The following is an 18,341-nucleotide window of genomic DNA, read 5'->3' as shown; positions in this document are numbered from 1 at the left end:
AATGTAACGCGTTTGAATTATAGAATCAATGCAACATCTTCTGCTTTAATTCTACTGTCACTAGTATAGTGACATTTTTATAGAACAGCATTAACATTTTATATTCTTCCTTATGTTGAAGGAAAAATTAATCGGAAATAACGTTTTATGACAATTTCACGAAATGTTGCGGATCCCAGCTGAAAGAGTTCTGTTCGTGATGTTGCTATGGCTTGAAATAAATCAAGCTGTCAGCACTTATTGATTGGAACCTCACTAATAGGAAAATTGTCCTAGTAATATAGTTTACTGATAGTTCAAAATCAATGATTAATGATACAAATTAACTGTTATATAAACATGTCAGTGAAATATTAGTGAGTCTATTGTTATGTTTTATCATTTTACTGTATATCAAAACATTTTGTAAGTGTAGGGCGATTTATCTAACAAGTCTCAGATATAAGTGGTTTTTATACCAATAAACAGTAATGTCATGATCGTTGTTTAAACATAACATTACCTTTACATTAAAATGTCATATGTTATTGTCCCATGCATTATCCGTTGCTGTTTAATAAGCGACTCTTTTATTGAATGGTGACTTAGAAATTATCTTGTTGTCCTCCAGGTTTCACGATATAGGTATTAAACATTTGACTAGTCTTTAGTACAATCTTCAATGCTTAGGATTGTACAAAATACACGCAAGTGAACAATACCTTTAATGATAATGTAGGATACAGTAGAGCTCAACAGTGATTTAAACTGTTATCCAATAAATTAAAAAATTTAAATTAAGTAAAAACCAATTACATATATACGTTATATATAACGTCCTCTTTGTCCAATGTATACTTCTTTTCGATGTTTTCGTGTTATACCTCACATTCCAATAAAAGACAACACACTCTTTGCTTCGTAATATATTTATTCAGCAAAAGCATTTACCACCATCAAAGCAAGCACATACCATGGCGCATCGTATTAATATGCCATGGAATATCATACTGTGATATCTTAAAATCGTGAAAATAAACCACGTCTTATTTTCTTTTTAGTAAAATAATCACGGCTTCTTTTCACGGCCGTCACATTTTCAAGACCTGATTATTAACCAGACCTTATTAATTTCAAGATAGACCTATTTTCAAGACCGTCTTGTTTTAAGACTGGCTCATTTTCAAGGCCGTCTTATTTCCCTAACAAGCTTATTTGTAAGACAAACTTATTGTAAAGACAGGCTCATTTTTAAAACAGACCAATTTTCAAGAAGGACTATTTATCAAGGCCGTCTTTCGTTCAAGACCAGCTTAGTTTTAGAAAGGTGTATCTTTGATACCGCCTTATTTTCAAGACAGGATTTTTATGAAGGCCGCATTATGTTCAACAAAGGCTTGTTTTCGATGCCGTCTTATTTTAAAGACAAGTTATTTTCAAGATTTATTTTGTGTCCAAAACAGACATATTTTCTAGGAAATCTGATTTTCAAGAATGGCTTATTTTCAAGGCCGTCTAATTTTCAAGACTGCTGTTTTAAAGACAAGCTTATTTTCAAGACTAACTATTTATCAAGAAAATCTTGTGTTCAAGATCAGCTTATTTTCAAGCAAGCTTGTTTTTGAGACAAGCTTTTCATCAATGCCGTATTGTGTTCAACACAAGCTTACTTTCAATGCCGTCTTATTTTAAAGGAAATATTATTTTCAAGAATGGCTTATTTTCAAAACTCATTTTTTTGAAAATGGCGTTTTTTGTTCAAGGCAGTTTTTTCAAGTTGCTTTATTTTCAAGACATGTTTATTTTCAAAAAGGCCTTATGTTTATGGCTGACATTTTTCAGGTCTTCTTATTTTCTAGGTCGGCTTATTTTCCATACTTTAGGGTACATTAACTATCAGCTATGGTACATACTAATAATAGACACAAGGCTATAGGCAGTGTGCAATTAATGGAGGTGGACATTTCCTCGTGTCCTAAAATGTTTGTTGTATTTCAGTTTCAACAAGATGTGATAATATGGTTATCAGTGTAAGTTTATACAAGACTGTTAATGGTACTGAGTGTTACTCAAATTATACTGTGTTTAAAGCAAAGTTGTCTCATACGGGTATATCAAACATGCTGAACACGTACCCTAATAACAATAATTCCATCTCTATGAAATACACACCGGGTACGAGACACAGGTAGATGTATGTGTCTGTGTGATTATATGTAATGACTGGTATATATTCATGTTATATGTAAAAATGCTGTATTCATCTGAGGAGGAAAAATACAGATTAATTCATTATAGCTATATGCAATAATATAATAAAGGTAAAATTGGCAAGAACGTTTATCATATAGTTATAAGTATACAAATTTGTTAACATACATATACAAATCTGCTCATCTACATAATTATATATCATCATATTTATTTACATGTGAGTATGATTATTTAACAACGGTGATACCATCATAAAGGTAACGCACTCTCGTCAAAGTACTATACGCCCTATAAAAACATTTGTGTTAATACATGTGTACAAATTAACTCGTCTCCATACTTATATGATAATTATGTTTACTTAAGTGTTTTTTTAATTGATAGTAATATGACAAAATTAACACGTATAATATAAGGTGGTCAACGTCACAGTGGTTTTATTTAAATAGAAGAAAAATGCAAAGGTGTTAGACCAATTTCCCATAAGCCTTTTTCCTAGACACAGACTGATTAAAGAATAACGTCCTCACTAGCTGTATAATATCAACAATCACAAATAAAACTTAGGTAACATACGGACCATGTAAGATAACATCAAGTATCAGTTGCATGTAGATGAAAAATTACATCACATTTAATGGACTAGGAATGTTTACATATATGTAGAAATGTAAAGAACTTTCAAACCATGTATATGTACCTAAAACATTATACTTATCTGTCTTCGGACGTATTGTTTTTACATAAAATATCGGAAGTTTAAATCACATAAGAAGGATTTGTACACTAAATCCCCCTAAACACTCCAGATATTTATGTACTGTGTGACCTGCTTTGTCTGCTTAAATTGGTTTGTAACAAGAAATGGGATGCAAATTTTGTTGTATATTATAACTGCCAATTCGTGAATATGACTTAAGAAATGTAGGACGTCGTGTGTACCTATTACAACTATATGTATCTAAACAGTTTGACATTAACAATAAACTACATATGACATATAGAGAAATCATTCCTTACACCCAGCATTGTATAGAGAAGGGGTTTAGTACATCTTTTGTTTTAGAATGACATTAGAACGAATAAAACCCGAGTAGAAACGTGCAAATTCCGGTGCATATTTCATTTGACATATGTACATTTACATATTTTACAATTAATTTGTGATATATTAATTAAAAACATCAATTAAATAGTGTATACAATGTGATATAAATTTGCGAAAGTCGCGTAGCGTTCAGTTCTTCATACAAACAAATAGGTACATTGAATAATTGTTAACACGTAAGACAAAATTTCTTTCTTTGAGGTGTACATTTGTACATACAATATTAGATAAAACATTTGTTTGAATACAACACGGAAATAAAATAATGTACATATTAATTACCGGTAAATAGAGATAATGTAATTTGTATTACAAGGTTAAGTAAGGTAAACATAATAGTAGTTGGGTATCACACTGTCTTCATGTGTACCGGCTGAAGATTCACATTAGTTTCTAAAGGAGAAGTGCGTGTCATGTCGGTAAATTGTAACACCAGTCACGACTAACAAAAATACCAAGCCTAATTATGATAAAATCGCATTCTTTGTACAGAAAATATGTAAAATATATAGGCATATCAAATATTGAAATTTTTAATCAATTTCGACATTTCTCTTTACTTCAACAAAACCTTATCACAAACTTAACGACGGTAAACAAACGTAAACCTTCCCCAGAATAGACATAACACCTCCTAACATCACATATTTCAAAACGGTGATTTGAAGATCATTTCACCTCACCCAGTTCGTGATGAAGGATAAGCAGCAATACTAGTATTTTCAGGGACAGCAATGTACAACATAGTCTGATAAAATCAAGAAAGTGATATTAAGTTTTCTAGTTAATACATAATACCTGATTCGTCCGAAGCAGGTACGTACTTATAAGATCCTCGATGTGAGGGCGGACCTGGATACATGGACGCCTTCCGCTCAAGGACCATGCGGTCTAAATCGGCTTCTGATACACCAAGAAGAACGGTGTACGGGCTCTCCTTGATGTGTACACCTGACCAAAATACGTTGACGTTGTATACACCCGGTTCTATAGGGTTGTAACGACAGTGGAACACCTTTGTCTTCTGGCTGGAACGCATCATTTCGACTCGGAACGCACCTGATGGAATAATACCTTTAGTTACAATTCATCAACAAATACCGTGAAAAGTCAGACAACTTACATATAATGACCGATTGTTGAACGCGGTAAAATTTTGGAATAAAAAAAATGATTTCAGTACACAAGTGTGTTTATATTAGCATGTGGTATTTCATATGATTGATATCTTTCACTTTTTGCACAAAACGGTGTATATGCAGGGAAATGTTTGGTAATGAAATTCTTTCACTGAAAACATCCTTAATATCATGTGACACTATAATGTGAATGATACTTGAGGTCACTTGATCTCACCTTTTGGGCCCATGATACTGACGTGTATCTCTCCTGCCCCAGCGTTAGTGGCATCCACCCAGAACTGGCCCTCGAACTGTGGCAGGATTCCATTAGAAATACCCGGTCCGTATACGTCTACAGTGCCAATGTTAGGGTTCAGGCGAATGTCAATAGCATACGGACTGTCTGTAAAATATACACCATAAAGTTACTATACTGATCATCTGTAATATATACTCCATACTCTTATCATACGGATTGTCTGTAAAATATACATCATAAAGTTACTATACTGATCATCTGTAATATATACTCCATACTCTCATTATACGGATTGTCTGTAAAATATACATCATAAAGTTACTATACTGATCATCTTTGATATATACTCTATATCATCATTATACGGTAGGTCAATATAATACTTCCTGTTTGTAAAGCAATGAAATATGCTGTTCTAGAGACGATCACTTAACGAGTTTTTTTTTCTCAAAATTGATTTCTGCTACTAACAAAACACCTCGGAAAAATAAGTTTTTCTTCAAACAGAAACGAAATAAAAGCGAAACGATATGATTGACGCAAAACATAATTCTCTCGATTTCCATTCGTTTCCGTTCAGTTTTACTTACTTTGTTTTAGATATGTTTCATTGCATTCATTAATTTATCGTTATTCAGTACAGCAGAAAGTTAAAATGACATGAGCGAAACAAAAAGAAATGAACTGCACTATTTTTTCCAGCACATGTCGTTTCTGCTTTAAGTAATGCATAATGAATATGAAGAAAAGGATCAAAACAAAATAAAAGCCAAACATACTGAACAAAAATAAAAACGAAACGGAATAGAGGTAATTTTCGCGAAGATGAATTCTAGCGTAGTTTTCCATATAGTTTCTCTTCCACTTAGGATGTATGGTATTTACATTTTCCCCTGGATTTACCACATTTATATATTAAATAAAAACAAAATGTATTCATATTTTACTCTTACCGAATATATGCTTATCGTTGAGTCGGACGTTAAGTATATGTCTGCCAGGCCCGACTGGTCGAAGTTGGACTGTTAAAGTGCCATCAGTTTGTGGTGTCGATACCACCGGTACTACCTCACCATTAGGTCCGGTACAATTCACTCGTAGCTCACCTGTGTAGATTAAAAACATTCATTAGAAGCTCAACTTTGTAAGATCAGTGTTTTCAACAAGAATAACAATATATTTATATTTTTAGTTCCCATGTGTAAAATGAACTGATAGGTTTACTCTTAGCTAGACTGAACGATAAGTATTCTTTGGTTAGCAAAACCTATTCAAGTCACATGGCTACCATCTTGCCACACTAATCATTTTCTACCAATCCACAGAAGTTAAGATGTTTTTCTTTTAATAAAATATGAAAAAAACTATTTACTAGATTTTGAAATTTAATTTTCCCATTTCTGGATACCAACCCTCCTACATTCCAAACCTGTGTTGTTGAAATGTCGTAGAGATTCGTGCAAGAAATCGTAAACTAACGAACACATTCGTGACACAGACACAAAAGATGCAGGTTGATGAAAAGTATGGGGAAGTACAAATATTCTATTTCTTTGTGCGATATGAAGCTGAACGTGTTTAATGTTCATTATTTGCCTGTTGGTCTCTTTGTTGTATACATTGTTCTCATTTAAGAACGTGACAGCACTTGCTTGTATTGACCTTAGTGCAGTGTACACATGGCAAGTGTCGTTGATGTAACATAATTTTTGCTTTCGTTTTATCGAATTTGAGTTTGGATTGTATAAATGTTGATATGTTGACGTACGTAGTGAACGAAATGGTAAGGAATCGACCAACATTTTCGACTGTACTAAGATATCTGTACAGTATGGTCGAACATTAGGTCCGATTTTTAATTAAGTCTATTCTACTTGTATAACGAAAGACCACCAGTAAACTATTCACAACGTTAATTCCGGTTTATTGATTTGAAGTCAGTGTCATTTGATTCTTGTTAAATTTGCTTCACAATGTCATGATAAAATATTTTTACATATAGACCAAAATGACCTCGACCATTGTACAGTTTCTAGTTTAATTGTTTTATTCTAAGTCCAGGTAATATATGTACATAACGCAGTGAGTTAGGCTTAGAGGCAGTATGCTCTTTTTCAAACGCAAATATATGTACAATGTATATATTATATGATATTAAACGACTCTGAAAATATTTATTGTAAGTCATACAATATTAATAACACTCATCACACTTGAGAAAATTCGACAGTTCATCAAAGCCAAACTACGTAACATAAATGAAATTTAGTTTGTTTACCGAAATAAACACTAAACAAAAATTAACTCTCTGTAAATACTAAAGAAACGAACGGTTCATTTCTACTTCCCTTATGTAAGAAAGGACATCCTGATTAATGAAATATCTTATAATACAAATCAACACATAACGTTTACATGATGTAACATTCAGCAATAACATTAAGTAGTCTTAGTAGATTATTGTATGAATAGTTTATCAAGATCGGTTCGACATACGTGTGTTCCCGTATCAATAAGATAGGAATCATTATAATTGAAAATATTTTTACATGTTTAATAAAGTGAAAATAGAACATTAGGATATAGATTTCTCTACACATACTGTATCTATTTTTGACGTCAAGAATTGTTCTTTTAACATGCACATGCACGATATTTATAACTTAAATATTCAACGTTTAAATAAAGGAAAATTGAGAATTACTCTACATGTAAAATGTCAAAAACGTAAAAAGGACAACTTAATTCATAATATACTGAATGATATCATCAACATTCACAGTCAAATCATTTATTTTCGTGGGAAATTTATTATCTATAATTTTGCGGTACTCTATATTAACCAAGAGTAAGCAGATGTATTGAAACCAAGTGTCTATGTAGTATATATATAGATCGAAGAAAATTGTACCCACGAAAATAGGTGATTTTACAATAACATTTAGATATAGTCCAATGTCGCCCACACATATTGATATATCGGTAAAACAATATGCACACAACATGAACAAATTATTATGGAACCCAGTTAGTTGGACACTTAATCTTTTAAACACAAAATCAAAGTATTAGATTATCTGGTCGACAGAAACTTAAAAAACACCATATGAAGCATGGTCTTTGCTATATTTCTAAGGAATCTAGAATGCGAGTTTTGCTGATTATTTTTTCTATCCAGATTTACAAGGTTCCACAGTGGCGGTAAAACTATACGATCAACATGCCAGGAGCCAATCCTACGAACAGAGTACATGGGGACATGCGGTTGTACAATAAAATCACCAACAGTACAGCTTATACTGGTAACAGCGAAATATACTTACGAGTCTCTGACAATACAAAGGTGAAAAAGAAATACAATTAATGTCTGTCACAAATAATTTGTTTATGCATAACACTCCAACACTCCATTGTAATAAGAGATAACGATAAACATCTGGAAAGAAAATACCAAAAAGGCAATACTAGATATAGAAATTCATTACCAACTAAATGATGTTGAATATTGCTTAAATTTCTCCATCAAAACTAATAATGGAATTCTAAATATCAAAAGCACACAACATATCTGCCCCAATCCTCTGTACCTAGGCAGTGAGTCAAACTATTCTTACATCAGACCAAATTCAGAAAAAAATCTTATTCCTACGAAAGAAGAATTTTAAAGAAGTTATTCTTTTTCTCTTATAATGGGTCCTGTGCCCTCCCAAAAGTTGTTTCCCTTCTCCGGAGAATACTTCTGATCAAATTTGGTCATCATCCGCTTAGTCGTTCGTGACATTTAAACAAAACATTGACGGACGGACTGACGACGCGGTGTGACATAAGTTCAAAGTGAGCTAAAAAAAACAATGATTAGACATTAATAATCGAACAATATCCGAATATCACTGCAACTTGTAGTTTTTACCAACCTGTCTTTAGTTTAGTGTTTGCATATCTTGATCTAGTCGGATGATTTTGTAAATTCATTCGTTCAGTCTACAAATATTGTCTCAAAATTGGGTTTGCTTGTCAACTTTATATACTGGGCAAAGGATTGTGAGAGTGTATGGACAGTTTGAGTATATGCCTCCTTGCCTGCCTCCATTTAAGGAGGCATATGGACTTAATCATGATACAATTGTATATATATATTCATTTAATCACTCATTGTTGTTTGCTGATGGTAATGTTTCCTTTCCATTTATTTAGTCAAAAGTATATTCTAGATTCTATCATTTCAGTCACAGCGTTATTTGATATCATTCTGTAAGTTACTGATAATTTGATACTAGTATGTATATAATTGATTTGTATTGTATGGAAAAGGTTTTCATAGGCTATGCCTGTTGCCTAATTCCTTTTGTCTGAAAAATTATGATAATACAATTTTCTGAAATGAAAATCACACAGGTCTTCAACTGGTGTTAGATTGCCAAAGACTATAATTGGTGCTTAAATGTCCCTCTCTATTTAGACAAGCCAAGCCAATAATTTGTGTCTAAATACCCTTTATAGTCAAAATGGCACTGTCTGAACAGATTATCTAAGTCTAAGATTGGTGTCTAAGTAACCGTTTTTAATCAGATGACTCGAATCTACATGTGTCAAAATGCCGTCTTGACAGATAAACCAAATTACTGGAAAATTTCTAAAAACCCCTTTCTAGTTAAATGACTTAAGTACACCACAGGTGTCAACATGACATTGTCATGTGATCCAAGTCTGTAACTAGTCTATAAATAACATTTCTCTTCTGACGTTTATACTGCTCTTGAATTTCTATATGAAAAAACTTTTTCATGTCTACATTTCCACTCTGATCTGATATAAGGATGCTCTGCTATATTTTACCATCGAGATACCGTATATGGATCTATTTTGTCACGCGCAGATTTCGTCATTGGGTTTAAAAACTAATATAAGCAGTTTCAGCTATTTCAAATTTCATCATCGAAGATCAAAAAAGGAGTTGGAAAAACAGTAATGTTACTTTTTCTCAAAGAAATATCCTCGGTTTGATATTCGCCATACTTTGTGGCGCAAATACAGAAAATATTATCTATACTGACGAATAATACCCCCTTTTTATATCCCTGGTACATTTCCAGACATCTTTCCTTGAATCGTCTTTTGCCATCGTTTCATCGCGTTTTGCTTTCAATTACGATTTTGTTGATATGCAGGTATTTTCTTATTAGTTTTTATGTCTACATATCAGATTCTAATCAAATACCTACATACTCGACTTAGTTTAGTGTCTACATACTCGACTTAAGTTTAGTGTCTATAAACCCAACTCTGGATTAGTGCCAACATACCCGGTTTTACTTTGGTGTCTACATACTCGACTTAGTTTAGTGTCTACATACCCAACTCTGGATTAGTGCCAACATACCCGGTTTTACTTTGGTGTCTACATACTCGACTTAAGTTTAGTGTCTACATACCCAACTCTGGATTAGTGCCAACATACCCGGTTTTACTTTGGTGTCTACATACTCGACTTAGTTTAGTGTCTACATACCCAACTCTGGATTAGTGCCAACATACCCGGTTTTACTTTGGTGTCTACATACTCGACTTAAGTTTAGTGTCTACAAACCCAACTCTGGATTAGTGCCAACATACCCGGTTTTACTTTGGTGTCTACATACTCGACTTAAGTTTAGTGTCTACATACCCAACTCTGGATTAGTGCCAACATACCCGGTTTTACTTTGGTGTCTACATTCTCGAATCAAGTTTAGTGTCTACATACCCAACTCTGGATTAGTGCCAACATACCCGGCTTTACTTTGGTGTCTACATTCTCGACCTAAGTTTAGTGTCTACATACCCAACTCTGGATTAGTGCCAACATACCCGGTTTTACTTTGGTGTCTACATTCTCGAATCACGATTAGTGTCTACATACCCGACTCAAGTTTAGTGTCTAAATATCTGACTAGACCTTGGTGTCAACATACTCGGCTTTAGTTTGGTTTCTGTATTCTCGACTCTTGTTTAGTGTCCATATACCCTACGCAAGTTTATTGTGAAGATATCCGACTCCACTTAAGTGTCTACATACCCGGCTCTAGTTTAGCAGTATCGATGCTGACGAGGATAGGTTTGCCGACGACTCCCTCTCGAACTGGCACGGGGTCTATTTGTGGGGTGTCTTTGTTTAAGTTATCATTATCAGTCACGCTGGTACGTGTGCTTGGCGGTCGGTGTTCGGGTTTCTTGTGAACGTTCACCTTGAGCGGGCAGCATTTCAGAGGATGTTTATTCCAGTTAATATTCAGAAGATAAGCTCCAGGTTCCTGTTTTTAACCAAACGAGAAGTTTGTATTAAAAGCTTCCTGTTTAGCGAAATAGATTTCTTATAGAATGTTAACAAATGAATAGCGAGTTGTTATTTCAATACAGGATATGTTACTGACTGAAAAACAATATACGTTTGGTGTATAAACACGTTCGTTATCTTCTATAGAAAACACATTATTTTTGTTGGTTAACACACAAATGAACTGCTGCATGTAACTATGATTTACCTTTGGTGGAAAAGTACACACATTTCCTTTGGGATTTAAACAATTGCGTTTCCTTAGATGGAAAACACAAACATTACCCTTGGTGCAAAACAAACCTGAATCTAATGGGGAAAACACATTCGTATACGTTACCTTTGGTGTATAAAAACAGGTGTAGTACTGGGGTCCTGTAGGAGTGGGATCCATGTGTATTTCATCGTTTACACTACTCAGGTGTACATCTGGGGATCCTTGGAACATAAAAAGTAAGCGACTTCTTATCTAGAGGTTACGTTTTTATTAGAAATGCTAAGAAGTGTCAGGTGATGAGACATACAACAAGTCCAGAAAACAGACATCTATCGTGTTACCTCCTATATATTACTTTTCATCACTAAACAACACTCTCATGCTCACCTTTAGGGGCTTTAGTTCCGTCAATGTAGAACACAGTAGGTTTTCCTACCCAGGCTTCTTTAAGCCCAGGGCCAGTGAGAATCACTTTTGGAGAAATGTACGGTAATGTTGAATCGTTTTTGTCAGTTTCATCAACTTTGTATGATGGCGGGCGAGAGGAGCGTGAGCTAAGACTCGGACTTGTTGGGACATACACTGCAGATATGCGAGGCCCTCCATGACCCGACTCATCGTCAGTCACCGTTGTACTAGACCGTAGGCTAGCTGTAACAAATGAAATGGAACATTTGATAGATTTAGAGCACTTGGAAAATTTAACAATTAACTGTAATTTTTTTCCAATGCTTCATGACCTATTTGCAACAAAGTCATCTATTTTGTTTTTGATGTTTTGTATGTGAACCTTGGAAAATGACAAGTTTAAAAGCATACGTTTTTAAATAAATCAATAGTCACATTGCTGTTTTTGTTGATTGAATATCTTTAAAATGAAGAGGCCAAGGATATAAAAATCAACAATACTTTTCTATTCTAAAATCGACGATTATTTTTTTATGTAAATATGATATCCTGTTACTTACGTTGGTGTTTAAGGACACGTACTCGTGGGTTGGGAGGATAGCCGACATCAGATCTATGACGTAAAACAGTTATTCTAGGAGGTCTACGATTGGAGTCGGAACTAGTGTAACTTGGAATTTTACGGACTGAACGCTTCTTCTTCTTTCGGGGATCGATGTTGTCGGAGGAATCGCTGTCGTTACTGAAAAATAGAAAATTCTACGTGAAAGTCAGTGTTGTTCTACCTGTGAACATCACAGTACTTTATCACAGGTTACAATCTATCTTGATATCTCATTGTAAATTTATATTAAGCTGAACTACTTAAACAAAGGTTTGTTTACCTAGAGCCATCTGGATTTTTAAGAAGGATAATGGATTGGAAAGAGGGTTGTTCATCGGTGACGCCCTCCGGCTGGCGCCTAGCAAACCCAACATAAGGGGTGTTTGGCAATGCGTGGCCACTCCATCGCACATCAATGTAATGTGTGCCTGCGACACGTCAGAAAAATAGCATTCAATATTTTCATCGTAAGTATCTTAAGTATATTAATAAGTTAAATAGAAAAGTGATCTTTAACATCTCTGAAACACAGCAAGAGGAGTTCAGACTCATATATAAATTATGTACCTAAAACGTATATAAAGAGACAATTCCAAATTATGCCATTAATTGATAATGCATATCTAAAAGAGATATTCGTGTTTTATTGAGCTAGAACTAATTATATTATGCAGAAAGCTAAGTTTCTTCATTTATTGAGGTGGCTGAGATATTTGATAGAAATACGAAGAAAAGTACAATTTAGAATAATTTGTTGTGTATTACCTTATTTTGACATTTAGGGTACATGGAGAAAAAAATACCTTCCTCCTTTGGAGTGAAGACAAGAATATGCTTTCCGGATCCTCTTGAATCTATGGCGTTGGGGACCTTAAAGCTTGGGCCATGTATTTCTGCTACAAGTTCCCCTGGGCCAGCCTCGCTAGCGTCAAATGGTATTTGCTTCTCTTTATTGACAACCAAAGGTATCCGTTCTCTGTCGTCCACCAGGGGGCGCCAGCCACCAGACACGTGCACACGTGAAGGGCACACTATCCGAGGTTTAAAGGGACTGTCTGTCAAAAATGAACGATACATTTCTTCAAAACCAGACAAAACGATCATTACAGTGTGTATGATTTATTCGAATCTTCTTACCTTCTCTTAATCTGCAAGATTCAAGAAGCTATTTGAGTTTGTATTGCAGTGGAATTTTGTCTTTATTGATTCTACTGCTCAAATAAGAATTCATTCAAACCCGAAATACATCATTTATATGTATAATTGCATTGATAACGTATTTTTCCCAAGTTAGCAACGTTCCACCCTCCAAGTAATGATATATTCTTGACTCACATCAACAAGGTACAGATTTTTCAGAGATGAGCTGTTATTAATCAGTGGCGATGTAGCTATTGAGAAAATGTTTAAAGGAAAATTTTGACTCGGCTGCCGCAAATGCGACAAGAAAAGGAGGCACAATTCTGAAGCACTCGATGGTGGTGCCATGCTGTATTCTTCACCGAGTTAAAAGTAAAATCATTGCCTGCATTAACTGGATATTGGCACTACATCAGGTTTTACTATAGATTTGTTTCTTTTCAAACTCTAAAATGCGCTCACTATCAATCTCCTTTCCGTCCAGTCGAATGTTGATGCGATGGACTCCCACATCTGACGGATGGTATACCACAGTGTGAGTTCCGTCCTCTTCTGGTGTTGTCGCACACTGTACCGGATGGTTAGGACCTAAACGACAGAAGAAACCATGCTAAGAGACCTATTGGAGTTTCCATCATTGGGTTATTCAAATTTGTATTACGTTTATATATGCTAAGTAGAATGTTTGGACAGTTAGAGATTAGCGCATAACATCATGAAACGACACCTTTTTTTATTGATGTTATATATGGATACTGTTATAACATACCTGTTATGATCACAGATAAATCTCCCGGAAATCCTCGGGCATCTACATTAAATTTCGCTGGAGAGTCCTTCACTCCTTTGATCAGCCCTTCGCCAGTCGCTTTGGGTGACGTCAGTTCGTCTATCTCCTGTATGAAGGGGGACCCTATTACGGCAAAACGAACAAATATATTGGCGTCAATATGCGCGAGTTCATCTGATGGGCTTCTTCTATCAACAGGTATCAGCTTAATCGTATTACTACAGTTAAATGGATTGCACCCAAGATGACAGAGAATACAAAAGATGAGTGTAACATGTCTTTGTTAACTGATATTGTTCCACGGTTATGCGACATTTGTGCACCTTTAGCGTTGTACACATACTCTTAAAACACCAAAATAAGACGTGGCTAATTTATTAAATAGTAAGCGCATGCAATTTTTTGACGTAAAAGACTACATGCTCATTTTTTAGGATAGGCTTATTTTTGAGGTCAGCCTGTTTTCCAGTTTTTAGGTCATTTGATTAAATGATGGTGTGAATTCCGTTGTATATTTATAAATTGACTATATGATTGTATGTATATATATATAATTTCCCATTAAGAGATACATGTATTAGCTGCGACCCTCAGTAAAATTTTGCAGATATGTATGTTAGTGATTATATGTACATCGATATAATGACATTTTGAGATTTTTTTTTATATTACTAACCAGAAAACGATATTGTCACGGACTAGCTTATAATAAAGTTTTATATGTCACAAACTGATTTTTAGCTGACCTGCCGAAACACTTCTTACGGAAAAGGTTTGCCTCAAAAGCTGACATTTAATACTTCTAGTGCAGTTTCAGAAATTAAAGACGACAACGTATTTAAAAAATACATGGTCAGTGTCCTAAATTATAAGCTACTTTTGCTAGGCTCTCGCGAGCCACTTTTGTCTTTCTCCTCGAGCAAAGAGGAGACTATATTTTAAGAGACTGACCGCATATTCTATTCATCCTGCAACATTCACTGAAAATGCAAACTATTGAAACTTCAAAAATTTGCTGCTAAACATGTGTTTATATGATGTTGACCTTGGATAAATTAGACTAGATTATGTATGCCAAAATAACTGCTTCAATATATTTCGAAACTTTAATAGATATCACAGCAATTTTATGATTTTTTATGAAATTTTACGAGGAAAAAAAGAGCGAAGAAAATATATAAAAACAAAATCGCTTTTTCAAACATTTATTTCTCTTCTAAATTAAGTATCTCACTAAATCAAAAAAGTTTCAGTGAGCTGATACATGTGTTTAAGTACAGCAAGAGTATAAACACATGCTGTTTTTGTAGCAGGTGAATTCCGACAATGTCAGCACTAGTTACAGGGTAAGTTGTTTCCATACATATATACAACTAAGAATAGATCGAAATAATAGCCTACCTTTGACATTAACGCCGTCATACACCACGAAAACTTTATATAGTCCCGGACCACGTGGTCGGAACATTATCCTAAACACATCTGGTTTTTCCTCCTTGATTTCTGCAGGAAATCTGAATCCGTTGTGAAGCACGTCCGCCTCGAGTCGTCCGTTAGGGGCATCGGTACAGTCAGCTATGAGCAGACATTTTTACTAATCGTTATAACGTTCAATATACAAGCATTTAAAACAATGAAAGCAGTAGTCAACTAACTATACCTAGATGTTTAAGACCACCATCATCAGTACAAAGAACTAGTGATGGTTATACATCAGCGATTTATAAGTAAGACATCAGAGACAGGACGTCAAAATATCGTAATTATTCTATCATGATATAAACAGCATATCATTAAATATCAGAAGAGACAAAAAGAAGCGGAATGATGCCTCATTGTTCTCATTTTGTTCCGATAATTGTCTAAGTCTCGAAACAGATCATAATCCAGAAAATGGAATACAACGTTCTACAGCTAATACTATCCATATATAATTGCTAAATCAAGTAAAACTTAACGAGAATGTGTTCGTTCTGATTAGGAGTTGTCTACATTTTCACGTTTTAAACTCACCTATAAGTTGCGGAGATGCTCTACGACAGAAGTTTACTTATAAGGTGAGGAGATGATACACTCTCCACGAGATAATCTTACCTATAAGGTGAGGAGATTACTACACTCTCTACGAGATAATCTTACCTATAAGATGAGGAGATTACTTCACTCTCCATGAGATAATCTTACCTATAAGGTGAGGAGATTACTACACTCTCTATGAGATAATCTTACCTATAAGGTGAGGAGATTACTACACTCTCTACGAGATAATCTTACCTATAAGGTGAGGAGATTACTAAACTCTCTATGAGATAATCTTACCTATAAGGTGAGGAGATTACTACACTCTCTATGAGATAATCTTACCTATAAGGTGAGGAGATTACTACACTCTCCACGAGATAATCTTACCTATAAGGTGAGGAGATTACTACACTCTCTATGAGATAATCTTACCTATAAAGTGAGGAGATTACTACACTCTCTATGAGATAATCTTACCTATAAGGTGTGGAGATGATACATTCTCTACGAGATAATCTTACCTATAAGGTGAGGAGATGATACACTCTCTACGAGATAATCTTACCTATAAGGTGAGGAGATGATACACTCTCAACGAGATAATCTTACCTATAAGGTGAGGAGATTACTACACTCTCTATGAGATAATCTTACCTATAAGGTGAGGAGATTACTACACTCTCTATGAGATAATCTTACCTATAAGGTGAGGAGATTACTACACTCTCCACGAGATAATCTTACCTATAAGGTGAGGAGATGATACACTCTCTATGAGATAATCTTACCTATAAGGTGAAGAGATTACTACACTCTCCACGAGATAATCTTACCTATAAGGTGAGGAGATTACTACACTCTCTACGAGATAATCTTACCTATAAGATGAGGAGATTACTTCACTCTCCATGAGATAATCTTACCTATAAGGTGAGGAGATTACTACACTCTCTATGAGATAATCTTACCTATAAGGTGAGGAGATTACTACACTCTCTACGAGATAATCTTACCTATAAGGTGAGGAGATTACTAAACTCTCTATGAGATAATCTTACCTATAAGGTGAGGAGATTACTACACTCTCTATGAGATAATCTTACCTATAAGGTGAGGAGATTACTACACTCTCCACGAGATAATCTTACCTATAAGGTGAGGAGATTACTACACTCTCTATGAGATAATCTTACCTATAAAGTGAGGAGATTACTACACTCTCTATGAGATAATCTTACCTATAAGGTGTGGAGATGATACATTCTCTACGAGATAATCTTACCTATAAGGTGAGGAGATGATACACTCTCTACGAGATAATCTTACCTATAAGGTGAGGAGATGATACACTCTCAACGAGATAATCTTACCTATAAGGTGAGGAGATTACTACACTCTCTATGAGATAATCTTACCTATAAGGTGAGGAGATTACTACACTCTCTATGAGATAATCTTACCTATAAGGTGAGGAGATTACTACACTCTCCACGAGATAATCTTACCTATAAGGTGAGGAGATGATACACTCTCTATGAGATAATCTTACCTATAAGGTGAAGAGATTACTACACTCTCCACGAGATAATCTTACCTATAAGGTGAGGAGATTACTACACTCTCTATGAGATAATCTTACCTATAAGGTGAGGAGATTACTACACTCTCTATGAGATAATCTTACCTATAAGGTGAGGAGATTACTACACTCTCCACGAGATAATCTTACCTATAAGGTGAGGAGATGATACACTCTCTACGAGATAATCTTACCTATAAGGTGAGGAGATTACTACACTCTCCACGAGATAATCTTACCTATAAGGTGAGGAGATGATACCCTCTCTATGAGATAATCTTACCTATAAGGTGAGGAGATTACTACACTCTCAACGAGATAATCTTACCTATAAGGTGAGGAGATGATACACTCTCTACGAGATAATCTTACCTATAAGGTGAGGAGATTACTACACTCTCCACGAGATAATCTTACCTATAAGTAGAGGAGATGATACACTCTCTACGAGATAATCTTACCTATAAGGTGAGGAGATTACTACACTCTCTATGAGATAATCTTACCTATAAGGTGAGGAGATTACTACACTCTCCACGAGATAATCTTACCTATAAGGTGAGGAGATTACTACACTCTCTATGAGA

General features: G+C 34.8%; 1 protein-coding gene across 1 annotated transcript in view; it reads right to left on the bottom strand.

Moving 5' to 3' along the window:
* Window positions 1-4,085: 4,085 nt before the first annotated feature.
* The window catches only part of LOC132549087 (filamin-A-like), a 39,132-nt gene continuing 24,876 nt past the window's right edge, over window positions 4,086-18,341 (bottom strand). The window contains exons 14-25 of the mRNA XM_060213005.1: window positions 15,555-15,728; window positions 14,133-14,276; window positions 13,826-13,951; window positions 13,027-13,278; window positions 12,504-12,651; window positions 12,180-12,361; window positions 11,599-11,862; window positions 11,335-11,432; window positions 10,737-10,971; window positions 5,635-5,787; window positions 4,658-4,825; window positions 4,086-4,360 (exon numbers count right to left, since the gene is read on the bottom strand). Coding sequence (XP_060068988.1) covers window positions 4,086-4,360; window positions 4,658-4,825; window positions 5,635-5,787; window positions 10,737-10,971; window positions 11,335-11,432; window positions 11,599-11,862; window positions 12,180-12,361; window positions 12,504-12,651; window positions 13,027-13,278; window positions 13,826-13,951; window positions 14,133-14,276; window positions 15,555-15,728 — 2,219 coding nt within the window. The remainder of the gene's footprint in view (window positions 4,361-4,657; window positions 4,826-5,634; window positions 5,788-10,736; window positions 10,972-11,334; window positions 11,433-11,598; window positions 11,863-12,179; window positions 12,362-12,503; window positions 12,652-13,026; window positions 13,279-13,825; window positions 13,952-14,132; window positions 14,277-15,554; window positions 15,729-18,341) is intronic.

This window comes from Ylistrum balloti, unplaced genomic scaffold, assembly GCF_031769215.1.
Source record: "Ylistrum balloti isolate Yb309-2 unplaced genomic scaffold, AGI_CSIRO_Ybal_v1 Utg369618, whole genome shotgun sequence".
Lineage (NCBI taxonomy): Eukaryota > Metazoa > Mollusca > Bivalvia > Pectinida > Pectinidae > Ylistrum > Ylistrum balloti.
Note: the sequence above shows the minus strand (reverse complement) of the source record. Positions and strands in the feature narration are given on the sequence as shown.